The 24,441-nt window shown below is 60.7% G+C and overlaps 2 protein-coding genes across 3 annotated transcripts; one reads left to right on the forward strand and one right to left on the reverse strand.

Moving 5' to 3' along the window:
• Positions 1-4,942: 4,942 nt before the first annotated feature.
• Positions 4,943-10,626, reverse strand: ARL13A (ARF like GTPase 13A). The gene is made up of 10 exons (XM_075053964.1): positions 10,234-10,626; positions 9,815-9,914; positions 8,691-8,761; positions 8,208-8,457; positions 7,773-7,878; positions 7,542-7,693; positions 7,357-7,450; positions 7,062-7,266; positions 6,624-6,725; positions 4,943-6,302 (listed from the first exon to the last, which is right to left on the reverse strand). The coding sequence occupies exons 1-10, from the start codon at positions 10,340-10,342 to the stop codon at positions 6,226-6,228; spliced, it is 1,266 nt and encodes a 421-aa protein (XP_074910065.1). The 5' UTR covers positions 10,343-10,626; the 3' UTR covers positions 4,943-6,225.
• Positions 10,627-11,972: 1,346 nt separating this feature from the next.
• On the forward strand, positions 11,973-24,355 carry XKRX (XK related X-linked). Of its 2 annotated transcripts, none has more exons than XM_075053941.1 (4): positions 11,973-12,109; positions 18,455-18,828; positions 21,411-21,670; positions 23,220-24,355. In XM_075053941.1, the coding sequence occupies exons 2-4, from the start codon at positions 18,524-18,526 to the stop codon at positions 23,963-23,965; spliced, it is 1,311 nt and encodes a 436-aa protein (XP_074910042.1). In that variant the 5' UTR covers positions 11,973-12,109; positions 18,455-18,523; the 3' UTR covers positions 23,966-24,355. The 2 variants fall into 2 exon arrangements, with proteins under 2 accessions (XP_074910042.1, XP_074910041.1); XM_075053940.1 differs by lacking the exon at positions 11,973-12,109 and adding an exon at positions 12,148-12,441.
• Positions 24,356-24,441: the final 86 nt, after the last annotated feature.

A 24,441-nucleotide genomic window follows, 5' to 3' on the forward strand; every position in this document is an offset into this window, starting at 1 on the left:
GCTCTGCTTTGGACTTATAACTTCCTCTGGGAAGTCACAACCTGCAGCAGGGACCTCCTGAGGAGAGCTCTGGGCTTTCCTCAGCCTTCCTGGAAAAAGGAAGGAAGAGGCAAGTTCAGAGCCTGCACTGAGCACTATGGAGTTGACTCAGCAGCAGCATCCACGCTGCAGTGTACATTGAGCAAGGGAATTTGGACATGCTTTTCTCTACCTCAAGTCCATGTTAAATCAATTTATCACTCCACCAACAGCTTTCTTTGCTGGAGCAGGGCACGGGGTTCAGATGCTGGTAGCTGCAACCCTGTGCAGCAGTTGTACCTTGCAACCTATAAGCACAAGCCCAGAAAAAAAAAAGAAAAAAACAAACCAAACAGCAAAAGACCTACACAAAATCACCCCCAAAACATCTTCCTACAGCTGCACTATGCATCGAAAGTGGGTTGTAAAGTCTAATGCAGAGCACAGCTTGGGTAGCAAGAAAAAGACTTACATCCCAGGTCAGGGATTTGGGCTAGTCTGACTAAACCCAGCTGCACTGAAATACAAATGCAGTTTAATAAGGTCAAAGTTCTCTCACAGACAAGGCCTGAGCTGTGACTGCTGCAGAAGACTTTAAAATGAAAACTTTTGTTTAATAAATTGGCTCTTGATCCCATTTCCAGTGATATTCTGTAGCAAAAGCCCTTCTAATTAATACACTGATAGTCTCTCTCAAGAGGCACTTTCCCCTTATAGTCTGAAATAAGCTATTCAAATCTGCAGCGACTTACAGAGTGATAATTTATGAAAGAGAAAGACTACCAATTTTAGTTAACAGAATTCCCCTTTTAAAAACAAGCTTTTTATAAGAGGGGGAAAAAAGGCGAGTATATTTGGTACATGATGTGACAAATCTATATACCTCAGATTCCAGCACATTCCCTTGTGCCCCGAGACAAATACATCCATTAAATAAATTTGATTATATCCTTCCTCCTCCTGCCAGCAATAATGTCTCCAACAAGGCTCATTTAACCTAGAAAGGGAAAGTTTTCATATTTTCTTAATTTCCAGTCCTCGTTATCTTCTCTTTCCCTGCAAAGTCTTAATAGCCTCTTTTATAACAATCAGGAGAAGCTTGGGGAGTTACTCTCAGCTAATTAAGCCTTGTTTTTTCTAAAAATTCTGCAGAATACATGACAGCAAACACTCCAGCTCTCATTTTTAATGTAATACAACAGAGGATCTACAACCGATAACAAAACCCCAAAAGAAACCCTGCGCTTGGTTATTCATTATTCAATATATGCAGCCTCTGAGAGCTGGAGGGGGGTGAAAGCTGTCTGATATCACATGCTGGCATTTTTCAGCTCAATATTTTGAATGATCTCAAGGAAATCGTCTGTGCCCTAGGGTGCTTACCCAGAAAAAATAAAAGTATTTCCCAACACTTCCTTTTTCTCACTTGGCTAGGAAACTGCCACAAGAGCATACTGGCACCCAGCCCACCTGAGTCAGAGGGTAGGAGCTGCAAGCATGAGAAAGTGTACATAACAATCAAGTTCTCAAGCTCAAAAAAAAAAAATCCACTCCAGGCTTTTATCAGCCCAAACACCCATTCCAAGGTTTAAAATCCACTAACCTCGCTCATAAATATTTATTTAAGTATATACTTACTGTAACCAGCTTTCAGCAGCAGTGTAACCAGAGAAGGAGCCCCGCATCTTAGTGCTGCCTGATCAGCACATTTGGGATACTTCCAGCCCTATCCCAAGGGATGGCAAAGACAGGGAGCAGCAGCTGCTCACTTCCACCACCAGCCACCGCTGCTGTGGGGCAAGGAAATTTTTATTAATTTTTTTACCTTTGGTCCAGAAGAATGAGGGGAGAGCCACGTGTGAAAGACCTTCACCAACCCAAATCTCAAACTCTATCCCCAGGCAAGCCCTAGGCTTGCCCTGGCTGTATATATGCCCTACAACACGTGATGGGATGTACAGGGAGGCTGGCAGGGAATGAGAAGCACCTGCAGGCATTCCACAGGATGTGACCCATTGCATTTGCCTTGCAAAACACCTGTTAGCAAGGATCACTCACACTTGCACTTAATTGCCTTTACAGTCCTAAATCAATGTTCAAATTCCAGTGTCTGGGATGCTCTCTCAAAAACCACTCCCTGGGTCCTTCTTCTGTAACTTGGGGTTAGTAAAGGAGTGGACAAAGAGCCATCACGTTTTTCACACAATCACAAATCTCTGTCTCTTTGTTAAGTTGTTTTCCCTCATCAGGCCTGGCCTCTGCTGGGTTGTGCCACCTTGTGCTCCCCAATATATGGAGTACCCCAGGACCAGGCTCCCCTTCCCTGTCCTGCCCCTTGGTGTGTGGGGCATCCTCGCTGCAGGCATGAGGAAGGCTGGCTCCCAAAAGATCTCTGCACCTGAAAGCTGGAAATGATGGTGAGACCCACAATGGTTCACACTCCCCTGGAAAGGCTCGTATAGGGTGGAAAAAAAAATACACAAGTGAGTTTTTATTAATAAAGTACAACAGTGGATGTACAGCAGGAGAGATACCTGTGCATCTTAAGACCAGCTTGCCATGGGGGATCTCCTGCCCTGTCCACATCTGTGGGACAAGTCAAGGGCTCTCAGAGGAGATCACAGAGTCAACGTCGCCTTCCCTATCCTCTCCTGGGGGTCGAGAGGAGCAAGGTGGGGTTAAAAAAGTAAAGTGTAATTGCTGGCTGAGCCCAGCCAGTGGGCAGAAAGCAAAGTGTAAAGAAGTGGGAGAAAGCACAGCAGGGCCGTGGGGGCAGCCGGAGGGGCCGGCAGCCTCACCAATGGTCCTGTCTGCCAGGATCTCCTCCAGGTCTTCCCGCTGCCTGGAAAGCTTGGTGATGTGCTGTACACAGGAGGGCTTGGCAGCTTTTGTAGCACTGACCAAGCAATGCTCTTCCCACTCCTCAAAAGAGCAGTAGTCTCTCTCCTACCTTCCAAATTTCAGCCCACGCACAGATATCAGGAAAAAATCTGTTTGTGCAAAGCAATGTTGGTATGAGGAGGTGGGACCAGCCATGCCCCGGTGTAGGTCTATACTCGCAGGCACTTGCTGAAACATCTCTTCGTTTCCTCCTGGTGCTGTACAAACCATCATCAACTTTTGCAAAGCTCAGACAAGTGCAGCCTCCCTCCCTCCCTCCTTCAGGCTTAGGACATGTGCCATGGAGAGAGCTGCTGCTGGCCATGCCGGCAGCCACAGGTTCCCCAAACGAGCACCATCGAAAGTGGGCTGCAGACATGCAAAACTCACACACGCTTCTGCGTCACCAGTTTGCAACAAATGCAGTCGCAGCCCAGGCTGAGGCACCATGAAAACGCTCGTGGAAGCAGAAACTAGGTTTTGTCTACCAGACCCTCCTGAGACAGCTCCTCTGGAAACCTGAAAAGAAGGATGTGCTAGATAATATAAAAATGCTTAAATACAGAGCACGGTTCTATCACCCAGCTAGCTCCAGTTGTTCCTGCAGAAAATGCTATTGATACCATTTACTTTCTGCATCAGTAGAGAGAAGATGGGTCTCGCCGGGGCAGTTGCTGCTGCGTCTCTTCTTCGTGCTTCTCGGTGCGTTTGGAGCTCCAGTGTTTTCCAACAAACCCAAGATTCATGGGAGGGTGCCACTCACCACCACCTCATTTTTGGGGACGTTTCCCCAAGGCAAGCACCGCTGCTGGGCACCACGCCTGTCCTCGGCGCACCCACCAGCAGATCGGACACGTCGGGACCTGCATGGGCAGAGCTGCACCTCACCCCGCTGGAGCAGGCAGTGCCACCGAGGACCGTACTTCCCAGAGACCTCCTTCCCTTGGTGGTTATTCAGCTACCGGGCTGTAAGATGAATAGCAGGAGGAGAACGATGGAAAAAGGAGCCCTGCCCAGCCTGCGTGCCCCTGGCGTGCACCCCCTGCTACAGCCACTGCTTTTCACGAGTGGCAGGAGCAGCCCAGCCCATTACCCCATGGTGTGGAGTAGACGTTAATTAATATATTTCAGTTTATCTTTGATCACATAGACCTCAAGATCTCACTTCTGAGCTGCTTCTGGCTTTGAGGTAGACCATTTCTAACACGGAGCTGTTGCTGTTCACCTTTGAAAGAAGATAAAAGTTGTATTCCTAGTTGGTGCAGACCAGGATTGTCTCCTGGTTGCGGTAGGGATTAGCTGCTCTACAGCCATGGAAGCACCAGGATAACGTGGTTTGTTCTTGAAATATATTTGAACAGCCTGTATGCACCACTCAACTTGCGGTCATTATGTTAGGTGAAAGTGCGTTAGATCAACCTAACCAGTTTCTTACAGCGGGCTCTCAGGGAAAGTTTCATTCAGCCATCCAGCAGAGCCAGCCGGGCCAGTTCTGCCTTTGGACTTGTCTCACTGGCCATCTGCTCTGGCTGTGGGTGTCACACGGGGCACGCCGTGTCCCCGCGTGGCTGCCGGCACCCGTGCCCAGGAGCTGCAGGGAGCACCAGAGGGACCTGGCTGCCGGACGCTCCCAAACCCGCTCAGCTCCCACTCCCCACAGGATTTCGGAGCTGCAGCAAGCGAGGCCATGGGCTGGTTTGGGGTGCTGGCTGTTTGGGAGGGCTTGGGCTCCTCCCAGTGCTGGTGGGTGCATGAGAAGCAGCTGTTAGAGGGGATAAACTTTTAATGTTTCTCTTCCCGTGGCCCTGCAGACATCCGTGACCCCAGCAGAAGGACCCTGGCTGGCAGCCCGGACCAGCCCCCGTGGGGGCACACATGGCCCCAACCCACCCCCAGAGAAGGGGCTCCACCGCAGGCACGGGTCCCCAGTTTGCCCTCCCATGTCGCCCACAGTACCAGCAGCACAGGGATCTCCACCAGACAGAGACGAATGTTTACTAAAAGTGCTGTATTTACAGGCCAGTATTAATTTGTGCTCTTGTTATTTACAATTTATTTACAATTAATCCCTATAGTCACTGACAGTTGAATCTGGCACAGTTAGACAGAACTGTACAGCAGACTGGCAAGGCAGAATAGCCGGAGTTTCTCTTCTTTTCCCTTTTCAGCCCTGCAGAGGGAAGGGCTTTAGTGATTTTTCTTCCCCTGGACGATAAAGACATTGCCTGTTAATCAGTAATCATGGGAGCAGAGGTGACTCATGTTCTGCTGCTGAACACCATTCAAGTCCTAATGCTGTTGCAGCCGTGAAGGGAAAACTGCTGCACTCCTGACTTCATGTAAAGTGTTTCCAGGGCTGACGGCTGGTTTCCCTGCACAGGCACCCAGATGGAGCCGGGCAGCACGAGCCTTCCAGCACATCCCAGTCCCTGCGACAGCCTGGCTCTGCCAGACATGGTGTGCGTTGCAGACAGGTTGTGTTGGGATGCGCATGCTGCTCTTTCTCCCTTCTCAGGGCTGAGCTGAGCACAGATCAGGGACCGCCTGGGGCTGCAGGGTGCCAGCCTGTCAGTGACACGGGAGGATTTTGCATCACCTGCAGGTCACCACTGTCCCTCCCGGGAGGATGGCAGGATCAGGAGGAACGACCCTGGGGAAGGAACCTCCAGCAGCCTCCACCACCAGCTGCCATTGAACTAAGCCTTCGCTGACAGGCTGCAAGGATGCACAGACAACACGGGCATCACCCTCCTCCACCGTGCAAGGGGGTTCCCGACAGCCCTGCCAGGTGTGGCTGGGGGCCAGGGAAGCTCTTCTGCAGACCATCCGTGACTGCCCTCCCACCTTTACCAGCAGGAGATGAGACTGGACCAGGCAGCAGCCAGGGACTGAATGAGGGGCCGAGTCAGCCCCTGACCTACAAAGACAGCTTTGCCTGGGCATAGGCCAATTCAAGAGACAGGCTTTTCCCCTGGGATGTTTGCTCCGATCTTCCTCTCTTCCACAGACTCGGTCAGCTTCAGACTGAATCTTCCACAGAATACTAACACGGGGTCGGCAAGTGGCTGGCTATTTGCTTTTCAGGCGGGTTTGCAGCCCGGCTGCCAGAGAGGCGTCTTACAAAGGGACTTTTGGCTCGCTCCTGCGGATCCCTGGTTTTCAAGCCACGCAGAGCACAACGATGCTGTTCATGCCCCAGGACCCATTGCTCAGGACTCGCAGCCTTGGCCAAGCACCCCAGAAGCCCTGCATGAGCGTCGGTCCCACTGCCACTGCGGTCTGGGGTCCCCCGGGACCACACATATCCCCTGGGACATGCCTTCCTGCTCAGGGGACGATGGCGGACTGCTGCTTCCTCTGCTCCTGCCTCACCTTCAGGGCCAGCATCGCCCGGCGGTACAAGTCTGGGAGGAAGGGAACCGGTCAGGCACTAACACTGGGGCCAACTCCGGGGTCCAGCCTGGCAGCCTGCGCTGAGCGAGGACTGCAAGGACACCCCGGGGTCCAGCACGGTGGCCTCCCCACATCCCACCCAAAGGCAGCAGCAGCAGCAGCATCTGCCTCCCTAACAGCCCCCACCTTGCCCTGCAGCCGCACGGGTTTGTGCCCGTGCCCCCCACACCAAGCACCCCATGGCCAAGGGCTCCTGCACAGCTCATGCCCAGCTGCCAGCAGGCCAGACCCCCTGACCCTTTTCAGCAAAACCTGTGCTGGGAAACACCAACCAAAGGTGCTTGAGACCTCCTCACGCTGCGGCTCCACAGCAGGTTCCTGCGACTTGATTTTATTCTTGATTTTCTTCTTCTTTTTCTTTTTCGTGCCCTGCACTGGATGGAGAAATATGAAATTTCAGGCACCACATCTGAGCAAGGGTGCATTTGTCACCAAACCAGCTGAGAGGACTGCTGCTGGCAGATCCGCAGTCCTCCATCCCATGCATCAGCCCCTGCGGAGATGCTCAGAGATGTCTCTCTTCTTCTCTGGCCGAACTCCTGGGACCCTGCTCTGCGCTCAGCTGATCTGCAAGCAAAGCTTAACGGAGGTGGCGGGCACCAGTGGTCCAGCACACTGCCGTGTTGCCAAATCCCAAAACCGACCCGGTGGGGTGTCTCAGGGGGTCCTGGTACCCGTGGTGCCAGCAGCTCCCCGCGGCCCCCTCTCACCTGGGTGGGGGGTGGCCATCCCGGTGGGTGCGGGCTCCCCCTGCCCGACCCTGTTGGGGGGCAGCAGCCCCCCCGCAGCCCCCGCTCGGCTGTCACCCCCTCCTCCTGGTCCCTCCGGCTCCTCGGCTGGACTTGGCTGCCCCGAGCCCTTCTTCCTCACCTTCCCCTTCCTCTTCCTCCTCCCAGGAGCCTTAGTGCTCTCCTCCTGGGCAGGATAAGGGGGATGAAGGGAAGGTAGCGGGACCCCCCTTTTCCATCCCGTCCCATCCCGGGTTGAGGGGGCAACCTCGCTCACCACGGGGAGAAGGCGGCGGATGGGCCGCAGCGGCCGGCACTCCCCTGTCTTCCCTGTACCGTCTTGGGCATCCTCCCCGGTGGGTGGCGGGTCCCTGGTGGGGCGAGAACACGGCGTGGGGATGGGGACGAGTCCCGCGGGGTGGGGAAACACGGGGACACGCACGGACCGAATCCCGCACCCACCTGCGGGCAGGCGGGCGGCCGCGGGATGCCCTCGGACCGGGACTGGGCGGTGGAACTGGGGTGGTGGGGATGGTGCGGAGGAGCCAGCGCAGCCCCTGTAGGGTGGCACGACCCGGACCGGCGGGGGGAGCCCGGTTGGCAGCGCAGGGCTCCTGCGGGCGGATGGGCAAGGTCAGCCCCGGAGGGGAACGGGGTGGAGGGGAGCGGGGGGAAGAGGACCCCCGCACTCACGATGCGGCAGGGCGAGCGGTTCTCGTTGACCAGCCGCTCCAGGGAAAGGCGCTCGATCAGCTCGCAGGGCAGCAGGGCGGTCGCCGAGTCTTGTTTGTTGGCCAGCCTGGGGGACGGGGAGAACGGAGAGCGGCCGTCACCCCGGCCTCTGGGCGCCTCGCCGCACGACGGCGGGGGAGGCTGGATGCTTTCTCCCCGTTTGGCTTTGCTCCAGCCCTTACCTTGCTCTGGAGCCCCCTCCTCAGTCCCTCTCCAGGGATGGTCCCAGCTCTGGAGCAGCACTGGGGTCCCCATGTGCCAGCACCCCCCGACAGCCCCCTGGGTGCCACATCCCTGCAGGACCCCGGCCACGCACCCCGCAACCCCAGCGACAGGTTATCACTCCCCCCCCTCACCCCAAACCCTACAGGTCGCACCCCGGGGACTCAGCCTTACAGTAAGAGGGGCTTCCCAGAGACGTCGGGATGGCTCAGGACGCGGCTCAGGACCTTGCGGGCCTCCTCTATCCGCGCCAGGTCACTGGAGTCCAGGACGAAGAGGAACCCGTGGGCTGCGCTGTAGTGGTTGCGCCAGGCGCTGCGGGAGCGCTGGCCCCCGGGCAGGTCCACCAGTGTCACCTCGAACCTGTCCACCCGCAGGCAGGTCTGGCCGGGCTGCACGGCGGGCAGCACCTCGCCGGCCAGCGCTGCGTGCGGGGAGAGGGCAGAGAGCTGGCATGGCGAGCCCGGGAGCATCCCTGCCTCCTGGACACATCCCTGCCTCCACTACCAGGGCTGCCCGGCGCCCTGCACATTTCCCCCAGCCCAGCAGCTGTATTTCAAGGGTCTCGGTCCTTCAGGGCTCAGGCGTTTGGTTGCAGATGCCCGTGAAGCTGCTGCCTCCGGCCAAGGCTGGCATCGGGGCTGCGCTGCTCCTCACCTCTCTCTATGTCCATAATGATGGAGGTTTTTCCCGCGTTGTCCAGCCCCACGACGAGGAGGGTCACCTTCCTGCGGAGGGACAACAGCGGGTGAGCATCCCAGAGAAAGGCTGTGCTCTCTGGGGAGGGGTGACCGCTACCGGCCCCTGGACTGCCAGGCAAGGGACCCTGCCCATGGCAGCTGCTCTTCAACCAGGAGAGGGGCAGGACGGTGACACAGGCTCTGGCTGAGCTGGGGGCGAGGGGCAGGGACAGTGCCCGGTGTCTGGGAGAGGACGAGGGCAGGCACAGGCTCCTGGAGCCACCCCGGCACTGCGGGACAGCCACGCTGCGGGACCTTCAATGTGGTTCCCACGGCAGGCATTCCTTTTCAAATCATACAGCATCAAGCAAGGATATGCACAGGCCAAAAAGGTTGTTTCTTATATGCAAACAGTTAATGATTGCTCTCCGTGTCCTTCCTTGTCAGTGAGTTATGGGTATACACTGCTAGGGAGAGGTAGCAAGGATGTTTTATGAGCTTCTGCTTGGACTCAGGAGGTTTTTCCTGTTGCTAAACAATCCTATTCGGTCTCCAGCCATGTGCTCCACCAGAGCCACACGCAGAATGTCTGACAAGCCACCGTAGTCATTCGCAGTGTCTTTTTCTTCCTTAAACATATAGACCAGGCTGCGTGGGCAGCGTGGCTCCACCTCTGGCATTACAGCAACGTGTCCTAGTGGATGGGAGAGGACCATAAACCCCCTCGCTGCCCGCGGTGTCTGCCCAGGCTGGTGCAATGCCATCCCCGGGGAATTAACCCAGGTCTCCCGACACATGAGAACATGGCAAGTGTTTCACTTCGTCCTCCCCAGATTTCTTGGGGAGCTGCTGACTTTGCACAGGGGGAATCCCGCTGGGAGTGCTCCCCACACGCGCACCCCTGCCCACCCTGCCTGCCCAGCTCCTGCCTGCTGCAGGGACAGCGAGGACACGCGTGTGCCTTGCTCCGCAGTTTGGGGACGGTTCTTGCAATGGGCACCGCTCTCACAGTGTTACCGCACGGGTGCCCTCACTGATAAATGCACAGGTAGATGTCGTACCCCCACCGAGGACCCCCAAAGAGCAGGCACCGGGACCTACCTGACAGGCTCCTGTATGGTCTGCAGCCACGACCAGCAGTGGGAGAAGAGGTGGAACATGCTCGGCAGCTCCGCGTGGAGGGAGGGCGTCTCTTCGGCACCTACGAAGCGAGCAGCCCGGCGTGTCCCCGTGCTTCGTCCTCCTGCCTGTGCTTTCTCCCCATGGCGGGGAGCATCTCACCCCCGGGTGCCCCGTCCCACAGCCCATCACTGCTGCCTCCAGCCTGGGGACAAACCCCAGCCCCCCGGGCAATACCCCACGGGCACGGACCCCCTGGCCGGCCCCTGCCCCGGCAGCCCCTTCTCGCGTCGCAGGAGCGCCAATCGGCCTCTCACCCGCTCGTTCCTGCCTCGCAGCCCCTGCTCACATCCCCTTTGCGTAGCAGCTGCTTAAATCTAATCTGGATTTAAATTACTTACTCCTTGCAGCCTCCTTAATCCCGGTGGGTCGGCCCAGGCCGGTGGCCGCTGGGACGTGGAGTGCCGCAGGGCTGCCTGCCGCGCTGGGCGGCACGGCATGGCACTGCATTACCCACCCGGCTGCACCCGGGCTGGGCAGCCTCACGCTTCCATCGCTGGCTTAAATGGCTTGTGGTGGGGACATCGCCTGCCAGCCCACGTGGGGTTTCCAGCTGAATCAGTGTCTCCTCTAACGAACGGCGTCCCTGGCTCCTTGCTGCCTAATCCCTGCGTGGTTGTTTCCCCGCGGCCCCTGCACGGAGCAGCCCCTGCACGGTGTGCGTGGCTCTGCTGGCCGCCTGGGGGTCCCCTCTGTGCCAGGCTGGGGGACGTCACCGCTCACTGCTTGTATTTCACACCCTAACGAGGCACCCCCCGAGCGGCAGCAGGTCCTGGGCCACTCAGAATAGAAATACCAACCAGCCCAAGCTGGGGCCAGGCTGGGAGCGGGGTGGCGGTGGGGACCCTTTGATGGCGGGGCAGGGATTGGAACCAAAAAAGCCCCGACTCCTTGATCTGCAACTCCAAAGCTCTTATCTTGCTCCTCAGGTTTCCTGCTGCTTTCCCCAGCCGGGGCTGCCCTCCCTGGCACACTGCCGCTGTTTGTGGAGGAGAAGAGGCCACACAGGGATATATGAGCCACAGACGCTTTAGGTGGGGGGAGTGGGGTCCGGAGGGTCGAGGCCATGAGACCCTCCAAAAGCCAGCAGGGATCCCACTGCCTCGCATCGGTCCGTGCTAAACCACGGCAGCGCTACCTCGACCACCTGAGCCCCAGCCATTTTGCCGAGGATGCCGAGATGCCACCGGGCATCCCACCGCTCTGGGATGGCCCAAAGGGGGGTGAGCCCAGGCTGGGCACGGTCCCGCACTCCACCGGGAAGCTCGGTGCCCATCCCTGGGCGAGGGAGGTGCCCCAGAGCCGTGCCGCGGGCAGGGAGCCACGCGTGGTTAATGATTGATGGAGGAAGTTTCCGTACCGATATCACGGCCACGTGCAGCAATATTTGGGGCGACTGTTCACCCCCATGCCGCTGGTGGTGGGGCAGCGGCTGCACTTCAGCTGCCTTAGCCTGGCCCGGGTACAGAGCCCCGTCCCCAGCCTGATGGCTTTTCCCAGTTGCTCCCGTGCTGGTAGCTCGCCGGGACCAGTGGCAGCACCAGGTTTGCAGGCAGTGTGGGGCTGGGGGGTCTTTTGCAGAATTAGCCATACCAGGGCTGAAATGACCTGCTGGAAGCGTCAGCGCCTGCCTCTGTGCCTCGGGGTGGCACTGCCAGGGGACGGCTGGGGAGGGCACATGAAGAGGCACAACCATGGGTGCTATAAACAGGGAAGCACCGTGTGGCAGGCAGCCCTGGAGGCAGTGGCACAGCATCCCCCAGGAGCAGCAAGAGCTGGTCTCACTCCGGCACCGATGGATTTCCAGAGGTCTCTGAGCACTTGGGGCTCTGCTGCTTTTAACACAAGTGTCCAAACTCCCCAGCCAAACCGGCGCCGGGGACCGGGAAACCCCCGGAGAGCCTGGGGCAGCTCCAGGTCACCCCTCCCGATGCGCCCACACCGTGCTCAACAGCCAGGAAAACCTCGAAATCCACCCCAGATCTGGTGAAACCCACGCTGGACTGGAGAGGCGGCGCGAGGGCCGAGCCCAGGTCGACGGGTGTTTTGCCGGGCCTGGGCTCAGATTACCGAGCGGGCAGCTGGCCCTTCGCCCGCGCAGCCGGCCGGCCGGGGTGCAACCGCGGCCCCTCTGCCAGCATTTGGGGGGACCCCCCCTGGGCAGTGCCAGCGGGGACCCGCAGCAGCCGTCCGGGTTTCCTTGGTGACTGTTGCCAGGTGAGAAACTCTAAGGCAGAATTTATTATCTTGGCGGATAACTGGAGATGTTCCTCACCGGAGCTGTTACCGGACCGTGCCCCGGCGCTGTGCCGGGCTGGACCCTCTAGTGTTGGCGGTGCCAGCGGGAGCCCCCGAGGGAAGGCTGTGCCCGGGGCACAGGGGCTGCTCGGCCCCTGGCATCGCTCCCTGGAAGGCGGCACGTGTTTTGGGGCTATTTCTGCCTGCTGGAGTGTTGCAGGCAAGGGAAGGAGGCGAAACCGCAGGGACCGCGGAGAAGCGCAGATGGACGTGGGCTGGCGGGCTGCCCTGCCTTGGCTTCCCTAAACCCCGTGAGTATGTGCCCGAGCCAGCACCGGGCACACCGGGAACCCCCCGCCTGGGACCCCCAGTGTGAGGAGCAGAGTCGGGGGGGGAGGCAGTGGCAGGGCTGGGGAGCTCGCACATGGGGAATGACAGCTTGCAAGGGAAAGCAGCGGGCAGCGCAGAGCTATAAGGGCTGCCTATAGCATTGACCGAGAGCCTGGAGCTGGGGTGGCACCAAAACCGAGGTGACGGCACGGACCAAAAAGTCCCGGTGGAAATATTTGCAAGCTGTCCTGCTTTGCTTAGAACCGCATCGTCTCTGACCAAAAAGGCATTCGCAGCAGGGCGAGGACATGCACAGGCTTTGGGGAGGGACTCGTCTTTCTATTTAACGCATCGGACGACGGCAGCGGCACACCGAGGTGGCAGATATGCAAATACCCACATCGTCCCTTTAAATCCACGGCTCTGGTGGCTAACGATAACCCCGGATCATACAAGCTCCTAAATCCCAAGAGCTAATTACAGGCAAACGCCCTGCGGTCAGGCTGGAAATGCAGGATGATTACAGCCTGTGCCACGGAGACCTGTTGGGGATGAATGGGGGCACTGGGGGTGTTTGCCGGAGGGCTGGCGTGGCGGTGGGGAGCATGGCCAGTTTGCACCGTGGCCTCTGTTGCCAGCACTTTACTTTGTGCCGGCGCGGAGGCTGCGATGGAAACCGGCTGCGCTCCGCGCCACCAGGCCAGCAACCATTTTGCAAGCTATTTTGGGTAAGTGATGTTGTTTTTCTGGAGCACTCTTTGCTCCCCCGCTGCCGGTACTACCACCCTGCGGTGGATGCAGAAGCAGGGGAGGAAGTGTGCAGGGAGCTGGTTGCTTTTCACCCAATTTCTGGCCGGGTAGTTCCCAGCTAGGGCACACACGAATTCCCAGGAGAGGCTTGGATTTAAGCGCAAGCTTCTCTGCGAGGGTTTGCTCTGCTCCCTGCTGCGCAGGGAAGGAACCAGCTTGCTCTTGTGCCTTGCACGCTGCTCAGTGATGCCCCTGCGATGGCTAAAAGCTCTCCCCAGACTCCTACAGTGGTTTTGCTGAAAGCATTACAGTGCTCCTCTTGCTTTGCTGCAGCAAAGCATGGGGGAAAGGAGCGTGTAAACCATTCCTCCTGCCTGCCAGGATGCCCGGGCACGCGCAGTCACAGCCTGGCTGGGTTAGCACGCTGCCAGGGCTGTATACTCTTACAGCAGGTAGGACTGGGGGAATCAGTTAATTAAAAGTAATTTTAACCCTTCCTGCCTGGTTTAGTGTTAGAGCATCACCCGCTGCCTAAGCTGGGACTGTAGCCAAGGAGGCATGACTTCAAAATGTGTAATTATCGCAAAGACCTATAAATGCACCCGAAGAAGGTAACTCTGTTTTCTTGTTAAAGAATTTAAGCTGTAAGGCAGCCATGGCATGGCTCGTGCCGGAGGAACACCCTGGCTCTGGCAGCACTGAGCCCAGCAGTGGGCTCAGCACAGCCTCCAGCCTGCAGTGAGATTTAGGGGGATGAGGTCCTCAGGGCAGAGACAGGTTTTTCTCCCAGCAGGATAAGGAAACAAAGCTGGACAAGGAAATGGAGCGGCAAAAGCAGTCGCATGATGAAGCAAATGGAAAAAATATTTTCCCGACCAGAAACTATTCCACAGACTGCCGGGGCAGGAAAAAATACGGCTGAGTTATTGAGAAAGCAATGCAAAATCCAAACAGTTTAGGCTATGAAAACCAGTCATTTGCAAAGCTATTTCCAAACTAAGTAAAAAGTTCCCAGCTCACAGATTCCTGAGAACCCCCCCAGCCACCAGCCCTGCTGCTCACTGCATGTCAAGCTGGGGAACACTCTGTGATTTCCACTTCATCCAGCACACGGGGGCTTTTTGGGGCTCAACACATCCCCACCATCGCTCCGTGTGGCACCAGCTGAATGTTTAATCCTCAGCGCGAAGTGGGGAGATATCAGATCCAAAAGGGCAGTAGGGAGGGAGCTTGGCCGTGCCTGCACCCCGAGCGGCTGCTTCCACCACTGTGTGCAGGGCTATATTTGGGAAGTCGGCAGCGTGTGCTTGGCATGTCCCAGCGAGCAATCTGGGAGCGATGTCTGCTCCGGGTCCTAGTGCAGTGGCAGTGTCCTGGGAAAAGAGAGGAGAGGAGAGGAGAGGAGAGGAGAGGAGAGGAGAGGAGAGGAGAGGAGAGGAGAGGAGAGGAGAGGAGAGGAGAGGAGAGGAGAGGAGAGGAGAGGAGAGGAGAGCTTGCGGGAGCGTGCCGGCAGCACTCCCCACCAAGGCTCTTTAAGGGCTTTGACAAGGAGCTCCCTGCCATTTCCAAACAGCTTTGCTCTTCTCCTTTTACAAGAGCCGAGCCGTCAGGCAGGCGTGTGTAAAGCAGACACGGCTATTTTCAGAGTGAGAGCTGGTGAGGGAGCTTGCTCCCATCCCACGTACGGCCCAGGCTCTCACACACAAATGCCCTCGCGGCATGCAAGGGGCTGGAAAAACTGCACAGCAAATCCCTCGTTTCACACGGCGGGCAGCCGCCACTGCCATGACCCTGTGTTCGAAGTGCGTTGTGTGAACACTGGGATTAAAAAACATAATGAAGGCTGGGATTAAGAAAATAATGAAGCTGGGAAGCTCTCCAGGACAGGGCAGGCATTTGTGGGAATGGGAGAACTGACATCCACATGCGGTGGCAGGACTTGGACCGGTGTCTTGGGCATCCCCGGGTGGGGGAAGACCCCTGAATGCTGGTGCCTGCAGCAGGGCACGGGGCAGGGACTTGGCCAGCACCGTGCCACCCTTGTGCGGGGAAAACAGTGTTTTCTCCTTCCCTCTGCCTTTCGCTCCTATTCCAGCTCCCGACAGTGAGGTCTGCAAAACACATGAGCTTCTAGGTCCTGCTGTAACATAAGTAACCCGCAAACCATCTAAACCCCCTCACTTTCTTAAGCGGTCCTAGAGATGCCAGCACAGTCCCCCTCCGTTTGGCACCTTGGGTTTTACCCCGACGGGCGCTTCCATGGCAGCTTCGCATCATGTTGGTGGTCATTTCACCGACCCAGACCGCAGCTCCACAGCCCGGGGGCTGCTCCGCTCCCGGGAGGGCTCCGAGCTCCGCTGGCCCAGGATGTGCCCACCTCACGTGGGAACACCCGGGTGGGATGTCCCCAGCATCCAGGCAGTCCGTCCCGGCTTGCCGCAGCTCTCGGTCAGCCGGCGGCTCCGTGACTGTCCCAGGGTGTCTGTGCAGCCCAAGCGGCGCTGGGTTTGCAGGCAGAGGCGCAGGCGTCGAGCCGGCAGGCACAGGGAGTGGCGGAGGCAGCGGGGGCAGGACGGCTCGGCGATGCTATCTGCGACACAGATTGTTTTTATGGTCTGCTGTTTACAGTGCTGAGCTGCGGACAGGTAGGGTTAGGCTTGAGGGGTGACTCACAGCACGAACGAGAAAACAGCCCGCTGCCTCTCCGTGCTTGGGTCGGAAAATGGGATAATAACTGGTGTGGGAAGCGCTGTGAGGCTTCGTCCCTCCGGTCCCCTGATGGCTGCTGGTGCTCCTGGACGCAGGACTGGAATTCTTGACTGCTTAAACAATCGCTCTTACGTATTTCATCATGAAGCAGGAGAAGATGAAATTAAAAGTATGATGAGTCGGAGCCCAGGCATTGCTCAGCCGAGGGCTTGGTGACCTGCCAGACTCCTGGGGGATGCTTTTAATTTGGATAAATGGAAGTTGCATAAATGGTATAAATTGCACGTTGCTCTTGCTGCTAATACAGAGGTGTGGGCGCAGTTGGCAGCGCCGAGCGATGCGCCGTTGCCGGCTGAGCGCCCGGCCAGGCTGCGTGCCGGGGCCGGCGCAGCTGCTGCCCGTGCACAGCTCCCACCCCGGGTGTCCGCAGCAGCCACCCGGCTGGCGGACAGGCTCCTTCGCTTGGACGCTGTTCCCTTTGCCCTCTGCCCTGCTAGGGTTTTTTTTGGAGAGGCCGTTTTCCAAAAACAGCCTGAAAGTATGTAACTCTCATACCAGAGCTGAGCGGTCACACGTAGGTCTCCCGTCCCTGCCAGTCAGGCCAGTCCCTGTGAGCTCATGGTGTTTGTGGTTTCCCAAAGCAGTTGTTCGGTGTTGGATGGAAAAGTGCTGAGCAGCTGCAGACAGTGATTGCTTCTGTGTGGGAGCTGCCGTCGGGGGAGACGCGGCCTCCAAGGTCTCAGGCGGTTTTATTCCCGGCTCTGCTGCTGATAAGCCCCATAGCCCTGGTAATGCTTCAATCCTGGTAAAATGGGGGAAACTCTGGTGCGTGGGGCTTGGGCGCTTTCATGCTTTTGGCTTGCACGGGGCTGGGCAGGTGGTGGACACAGCGTCCCTGCCATTAGCCTGGGCATCTCCTTGCGAGCTGGCCTGGCTGCCAAGAGATGAACACTGAGTGCCTTTTAAAAGTTACCTAAGACTTCCCGGTCTGCCTAAACCAGGGAAAATTGGCCGACCTCAAGCACTCCGTGCCTTGTCCCAGCTCTGCCAGCCAGCCAGCGTGTGCCCAGGCTGGACTGAGTAATCTGGCAGGCAGCGTGCAGTCGGGCGAGACGGCGTGCGTGCATCAGCGTGCCGGCAGCTGCCTGCACTCACACCACCGCTTTTGGGGGACAGGCAGGCAGGGCTGGTGCTGGGGGTCACCACTCGTACCGGGCAGCGCAGGGACCCCCGCGGCCGTCGATGCGGGGGGCAGCCCAGCCAGCTTTGTGTTCCCACCGCTGCGCTGGTGACCGAGGTGGGGAGCTCGGCTGGCGTCCCCAGGCCTGGACCACAGGTGGGACAGAGAGGAGGGGATGTGGGGCTGAGCGGTGGGAGGTTTGGCTCCGTCGGCGAGTCCATATAGCCCATCGGCATGAAGGTGGGTCCTTCAAGGCGACGGGAAAGGCGCCCTGCTGCTCAGCTGTAGGCCAAGGTGGTCTTCACGTCCTCCTACCTGGAGGCAGGAGCATCCAGGATGCAGGAGCCACATCTCCCCCGTAACATCCTACCCAAATCTTGAGGCCAGCCCTGCAGACACACACCAGCTCCCCGCCGGACCCGAAGGGGTGCCCCTACCACAGCTTGGCTTGCGAGATACCAAAAAGCTCCCTGCCTTGGCAACACCCTTCCTCCCACACGCTGCCCTACAAAGCGCGAGGTCACGGGCTGGTGGGTGCCCCGGCCCGGTCCCACGCACCCTTCCCTGGGGCTGGAGCTGAGGGTCGGCCCCCCGGAGCTGGGATGGTAGCGGGTGCGGGCAGCGCTTTGGCAGACGGCTGGTAAAAACCGGGGGCCTGGCTGCAGGCAGGGCTGGCACCCACACTGGCATCCCCTCCTGCCCCATGGCAGGACCCCACTGTCCCTGGGGACGCCTGACACCTCTCCCCTGGGGGGGGAACTCCCCGTGTTGCTGCACCTCGGGGTGCTTGTAGCTGCCAGGGCACAATTGGGCCAGGGCTTGGCGGGGGGGGGGGACAACTAGGGAGGGCCCCAGAGGCTGGGGAGTACACAGGGTGCAGCGGGGGGGCTGGCAGGGTGACGGCTGGGGGGTCCCAGGGTAGGTGCTGTGGGGGGGGTCCTTGGGCTGACAGGGGGTCCTGGGGGTTTCCTGAGGCAGGGATCCCTGGCAGAGACGGGGAGTCCTGGGCTGGAGGAGCCTGGCCAAAGATGGGGGTGTCGAGGCAGGGGCGCGGGGGCTCCGTGCCCGGTGGGGACCTGGGCGCAGCAGCGGGACAGTCCCGGGGCAGGGGGGGAGACACCCCGGGATGGGGGGGTCGGTGCCCAGGGCACCGGGGGGGGGGTGTCTCGCCTCCCGTACCCTCCGGGGCGGACCCGGGGCGCTGCCGGCCCCGCCTCCCCGGTGCTGGGCACGGCCGGGCACGGCTCGGCACGGCTCGGCGGGGCCGGGCCAGGGCTCGCCCGTCGGGGGGAGCCCCCGCTCCGCCCCGCTCCGCCCCGCTCCGCCCCGCAGCGCGGCTCTTCTCTGCTCCGCAGCCCGGGATGGCGACGCGGCGGGGCTGAACGGGCCGGGCCGGGCCGGGCCGGGGCCGGGCCGGGGCCGGGATGGACGGGCCGAGCGGGGGTCGCCCGCCCGCCGCCGCCGCCGCCGCCGCCCCGTCGCGGGCGAAGCTGCCGCTGGGCATCGTCTTCTCGACGGCTCTTTTCTGCGGGGAGGGGGCGGCGGCCGCCGTCCTCTGCCTCTCCTACGGCCACTCCGACGACCGCTTCTGGCTGGCGCTCACCGTCTTCTTCGTGCTCTGCCCCTCCGTCCTGGTGCAGCTCACCCTCATCTTCGTGCACCGCGACCTCAGCCGCGACCGCCCCCTCGTCCTCCTCATGCACCTCCTCCAGCTCGGGCCCATCATCAGGTGAGCGCCGCAGGGGACGCGGGGACCCCCGGCAGGGGACGCGGGGACCCCCGGCGATGGGATGAGGGGACCCCCGGCAGGGACGCGGGGACCCCCGACGACGGGATGCGGGGACCCCCGGCAGGGATGTGGGGACCGGGGACGCGGGGAACCCCGGCAATGGGACGCGGGGACCCCCGGCAATGGGATGCGGGGACCCCCGGCAATGGGATGTGGGGACCAGGGATGCGGGGACCCCCGGCAGGGGACGCGGGGACCCCCGGCGATGGGATGAGGGGACCCCCGGCAGGGACGCGGGGACCCCCGACGGCGGGATGCGGGGACCCCCGGCAGGGATGTGGGGACCCCCGGCAATGGGATGTGGGGACCAGGGATGCGGGGACCCCCGGCAGGGGATGCAGGGACCCCTGGCGGGGATGCGGGGACCCCCGTCAGGGGACGTGGAGACCCCAAGGAGGGACGTGGGGACCCCCAGCAGGGACGTGGGGACCCCCAGCAGGTCCCGCCGGCTCTGGGTGAGAGCAGAGACCGGGGGCCAGGCAGGGAGGGGAGCTCTGGGCGCTGCCTGTCAGCAGAAATCTGTCCGTGCGGCAAACCTCGGTGTGCCCGAGCTGCTCTTGATCCCTCCCCGTCTCCCTCCACCCTGGGGATGCTGCTGCTTCTGGTCACCGGCCCGCGGAGGTCTTCTGCTCAGCCACCCGTCCCCAGCGGTGCCGCAGTCCTGCCGGGGGGGTGCTGCCTGCTCTCCTGCCTGCTGGACCCCCGCTCCGGGCAGAACTTGGCTCTGCCAGCCTGTTGCATCTCAGCTGCTGAAAACGTTCCTCCAACAGTTGCTTTCTGCAGCCGGCGCTTCCCTCTGCCTTTGGGTTTTGCCATCATCTGGCTTAGGCTGGGAGCACAGATGCAAATCCCAGCTGGGGTGCTTGAGGGTGAATAGAAAGAGGGGTTCTGCCCCCCAGAAAAGGTCCCCGGGCCTGAGGCGGGTGGGGGTTATGGGACATGGAGGAGAGGAGCTAGGTGCAGGAGCGGGGCTGGCATGGGAGCTGGTGGGGGCCACGGGACCACGCTAGGGAGAGGAGGGAGAGGGGGTGGATGTTGCACAAGCTGGAGAGGTGCTGATCTCTCACTCCTTGGGAATGCTGCAGTGCCTCCCCGGGCTGCCGTCACCCTGGCCGCCCTGCTCGGTGAGAATGCACAGGGTGTGCAGCTGGGCAGCATGGCAGGGCCGCCATCTCCGCCGGGCTCCTTCCCCGAGGGCACGCTGGCAGCCACGCTTCGGGGCACCACCGTACCGGCAGGGCTGCGAAAACACCGCGGCCTGCACCGCGCTTCCTCCATCGGCGGAAACACGCCGGCGGCCGGCGGCGGCCTCGTCACCACGTTTGGAAGGGCTGCGGGTCCACGTCAGCCCACGCTGGCCCACGGTGGTGTCGCAGCTCTCGCTGCACCGACCGCAGGTGTCTGAGACGGTTACGATGGTGCTCGGCCGCTTGCAAGAGCCAGCCAGAGCCGCTCGGGGTGGGGGGAGCTGCTTCAGTTGGCTCCTCGGGCTGGAGATGGAGCCCAGCCTGCTGAGAAGGTCTGGCAGGGCACTGGGAGCCGGCTAGGACTGCCCTTGATGATGGGCCTTTTGGATGAAACCGTTTTCCCGTTAAGAGTTTGCAACGAGCCATGAGCGCTGGCCTGATCTGGCAAGAGAATTTATCCAAAAACCTCATTCCATTTGGGCCTGAAACAGAGCGACTTCTGCTGTCCTAATGAGCGCTCATAAATAATTACGTCCTGTTGGTCCCAGAGCCAGTTTGTCCCCGGGCGGGAGCCAAGCCTGTCGGATGGGTCCTCCCCTGCCCATCGCCTCTGGCCCGCGCACACCCACCTCATGGCTGCGTGCCGAGGGGCTGGGGGGTCCCGCTGGCCTGGCAGCGGGGAGCAGCGTGGGAGAAACCCGCCTCCCTTCCCCGCACATGAGGGTGCCCCGAAAGGAGGGGGCTGCGGAAGCGCCGTCTTATCTGCCCGTGTCACGCTCGGCTTCACCCTGCGCTCCCCTTCCTGCCGCCCCCACCGAGAAGGAAGCGGAGAAGCCTTCTGCTCAGGGGGAGAGATCAAAGAAGATATCAGAAAGTTTGTCTTGCCTCCACTTAGAGGAAGAGATGCGTTTTGTGCTAGTGGGGAAAACAGAGCCCGAGGGCGATTAACCCCTTCCTGTAACTCTTAACTCCCAGCAGAGCTACAGTTTCTGTACCCTGGGTGCTGCACCTCTTGCAGCAGTTGTTGCACCCCATCCTGGGGCAGTTGTTGTCCCCCTGCCCCGGGTGCTTCCCCCTGAGTGCCGGAGCAGAGGAGTAGCCACCAGGCATCCTGGTGTGACCCAGCCCTCATCCTGACATCCCAGGATCCTGCCTTCATCCTCACATCCCAGGGACTGCCCGCAGCACCGCTGAACAGTTGCCCAAATCAGTTGGGCTGCGCTCGGCAGGAGCAGGGTCCGGCCAGCACCGGGCGAGGGGGGGCTGGAAGTGCCGGGAGTGGGGTCGGAGAGCAGCAGGGAGGCTGGTGGGGTGATGGGTACCGTGTCCCCGCAGGTGCATGGAGGCTCTGGTGGTGTACTGCTGGTCGGGGAAGGAGGAGGAGCCCTATGTCACCATCACCCGCAAGCGGCGGCTGCGGAAAGGTTACGAGGTGGAGATGGAGCAGGAGGTGGGCCACTCGGTGCGCCGGCTGGCCACGCACCGCAACGCCTTCAAGCGCATGGCGGTCATCCAGGCCTTCCTGGGCTCCACGCCGCAGCTCACCCTCCAGCTCTACATCAGCATCCTAGAGAAGTACGTCCCCGCCGCCCGAGGTAAGGGTGCCCGGCACGTGGGCTCCCCGGGGGCCGTGCAGGCAGGACCCCACCACGACACAGCGGCAGCTCCTTAGCCCCATGTGCCGGCGTGGCATCCGAATGAAGCTCCAGAGGCTTGCTGGGGGCACAGCTGCCACTAGACTCCCCTAAACGTGGAGCACAACCCACAGAGGTTGGGCACTCGTCCATCCCCTGGTTTGGTTTTCCCACGCTCAGCTCTCTGCTTTCCAGCTTGGAGTGAGGCTGGGGAGGTTGGGAAGAGCTGGCCAGGACAGAGGCACCAAGCTCTGCTCCCAGCCCCGGTGCTTGCAGATGTCTGCCCTATGCAGCTGTGCCATCCTCCCGGTGCCCTGTCCCATAAAGATGCCATGCCCCTGTCCCAGGCTGCTCTAGTCTGCATTATTTACTGGTTTTGCCAGCTAGCTATGGGACTCTGGCTTCCCCACGCTCCCTCCATCAGATCTATTTCTGCACCTTTCCCAACGGCCAGAGCTCCCAGCCCAGTCCTCCCAGGATCCCTCGCCTGGTCCGGCGGTGTTTGTGTGCTCGGGGGCTGGATGTGCCAGAGCAAGCTCTTAACTCCCGCTTCGGTACGCTGAGCCGGGTGTGCAGGAATGCTCTTGCACCATTCCGATTGTAGCGCCTGGGGAGGGAGCTCCCTCGCTGACCCGCACTCCCGGCCGTGCCGAGAGCCCAGACCTTGTCCTCTGTGCCCACGGCAGGCGCACGGAAAGGGGCACGTGGGAGATGCCCCGTAGAAACCCCCTCCCTGGCCGCAGCCCCCTGCGAGGGGATTTTGGGGAGTAGGAGCAGCGGAGGCAGGAGGACGAGCCTGGCGCTCCTCCAGCAGCAGATACGGGAATCGAATCCCGGTTGACACGTTTCAGGTGATTGCCTCAGCTCGGGTAGCTCAGCTCAGCCCCGCAGCTCGCAGCCACCGCCGCCGGCACGGTGTGACCGGGACCAGCCGCATGCTTCCCTTTTTCCGTGTCGCGGTTTTTCCTTGGCTGCGCTGAACGTGAGCAGCTGCCGGTGTTCCCTACAAATGACCTTGGGTTTGCAGCCCCTGGGCAAGTGTGGCTCCCGAGGTGCTCCCAGAGTGAATGGGAGCTCCAGGGGGAATGGTGGGCTACAGCGGTGTGGCTCTTGGCCCGGGTGAGGGCAGAGGGATGCTCGCAGCACAGACCATGCCCCCCTCACCCTCGAGCAGCATTTCTTGCGCCGGGCAGGGGGGTTGGTGCCTGGTTCAAGCGCAGGAACGGCCCCAGTTTGGCAAAGGCCTGTGGTTTATTAACATAGAGAGAAAAATCTGGGAGCAGAGCTTGCTCCTGCTTGCAGCTCCCCCACTGTAGGGTCTGTCACCACCAGCCACGAGCTGTCCCAGCAGTGCTCACGCTGAGCCTCCTGCTGCGAGCCCCGGTGCTTGGCACCCCACGCTTCGCACCCAGGGTTGGCACCCCACGCTTTGCACCCGGGGCAGCAGAGAGGCCGAGCACACAGCCCAAATCCCGGCACTGCCTGACTCCCCTGCCCTCTCCCTCTGCAGCCGTCCTCATGGGCATCTGCCTGGTGTCGGTCACCTACGGAGCGCTCGTCTGCAACATCCTGGCCATCCAGGTCAAGTACGATGACTACAAGGTCCAGCTGCGGCCGCTGGCCTTCCTCTGCATCGTGCTGTGGCGAAGCCTGGAGATCTCCACCCGCGTGGTCGTCCTCGTGCTCTTCAGCACCGTCTTCAAGCACTGGATCATCCCCATCGCCTTGGCCAACCTGCTGGTGGTCTTCTTCTTGCCCTGGGTGCAGTTCTGGCGGAGCGGCACCCGCCTGCCCGACAACATCGAGAAGAACTTCAGCCGGGTGGGCACGGTGGTGGTGCTCTGCGCCTTCACCCTCCTCTACGCCAGCATCAACATGTTCTGCTGGTCGGCCGTGCAGCTCAACCTGGCCGACCGGGACCTCATCGACAAGTCGCAGAACTGGGGCCTCCTGGCCGTGTACTACGTGGCCCGGCTGGCCGAGAACACGGCCCTCGTCATCCTCTGGTACTTCTTCAAGACGGACGTCTACGAGAACATCTGCACCCCGCTGCTGGTGGTGCAGCTGCTCCTCGGTTACTGCCTGGGCATCTACTTCATGCTCCTCTTCTTCCAGTACCTGCACCCCTGCCGCCAGCTCTTCCGACACAACGTCGCCGACTTCTTGCACTGCGTCTGCTGCCGCCGGCGCCCGCCGGGGACCCCTCTGCACCTCCAGGCGCCCTACGAGCCTGGCGTTCGGCACAGCATCGTCTGAGACACGGCCAGCACCGGCTCCTCCAGCCGGACATGGACACGGACACGGACACGGACGTGGGGGTGGGCAGCGCCGGGCTGCACCGGCAGCCGGAGGGGGCTGGCAGCACGAGCCTTGCAGTGGCAGCGGGTCCCGGTGCGTCCCCGCAGCGGCAGGGGGACAGAAGCGTGCCCGCCTCCCTGGGACTGTGCAAGCGGACACGAAAGACTTTTGGGGTGCCCAAATCGCCTGCCGCTGCCAGCCGGCTGCTGTGCGGTGCACAACCCCTGGGGTGCCAGGACACCCCCCCCCCGCCTGCCCGCTACGGTACATACGGTGACCTCGGGGCCACGGATGCCGGCGGGACTGTTTTAAGCAGTAAAAAAAACTTTGCCGTGGCTGCGTGTCCGGGTACTGGCGGGCAGCCGGTGACTCACGCGGAAGGTGGGGACCGTCCCGCCGGCGCTGGCGTGGGTGCGGGCACCGGCTGCCCACGT

Source organism: Buteo buteo, chromosome 22, assembly GCF_964188355.1.
Source record: "Buteo buteo chromosome 22, bButBut1.hap1.1, whole genome shotgun sequence".
NCBI classification, from domain to species: domain Eukaryota; kingdom Metazoa; phylum Chordata; class Aves; order Accipitriformes; family Accipitridae; genus Buteo; species Buteo buteo.

Bases quoted from the DNA above. Each gene is read 5' to 3' on its own strand.
- XKRX (XM_075053941.1), top strand. From the start codon at position 18,524: ATGGACGGGCCGAGCGGGGGTCGCCCGCCCGCCGCCGCCGCCGCCGCC. The intron at 18,829-21,410 runs GTGAGCGCCGCA...GTGTCCCCGCAG, and splicing joins CAGCTCGGGCCCATCATCAG to GTGCATGGAGGCTCTGGTGG. The intron at 21,671-23,219 runs GTAAGGGTGCCC...CTCCCTCTGCAG, and splicing joins GTACGTCCCCGCCGCCCGAG to CCGTCCTCATGGGCATCTGC.
- ARL13A (XM_075053964.1), bottom strand. From the start codon at position 10,342: ATGCAGTGCCATGCCGTGCCGCCCAGCGCGGCAGGCAGCCCTGCGGCA. The intron at 9,915-10,233 runs GTAAGTAATTTA...CTCGCTTCGTAG, and splicing joins GATTAAGGAGGCTGCAAGGA to GTGCCGAAGAGACGCCCTCC. The intron at 7,451-7,541 runs GTGGGTGCGGGA...TCGCCCCACCAG, and splicing joins GGCCGCCCGCCTGCCCGCAG to GGACCCGCCACCCACCGGGG.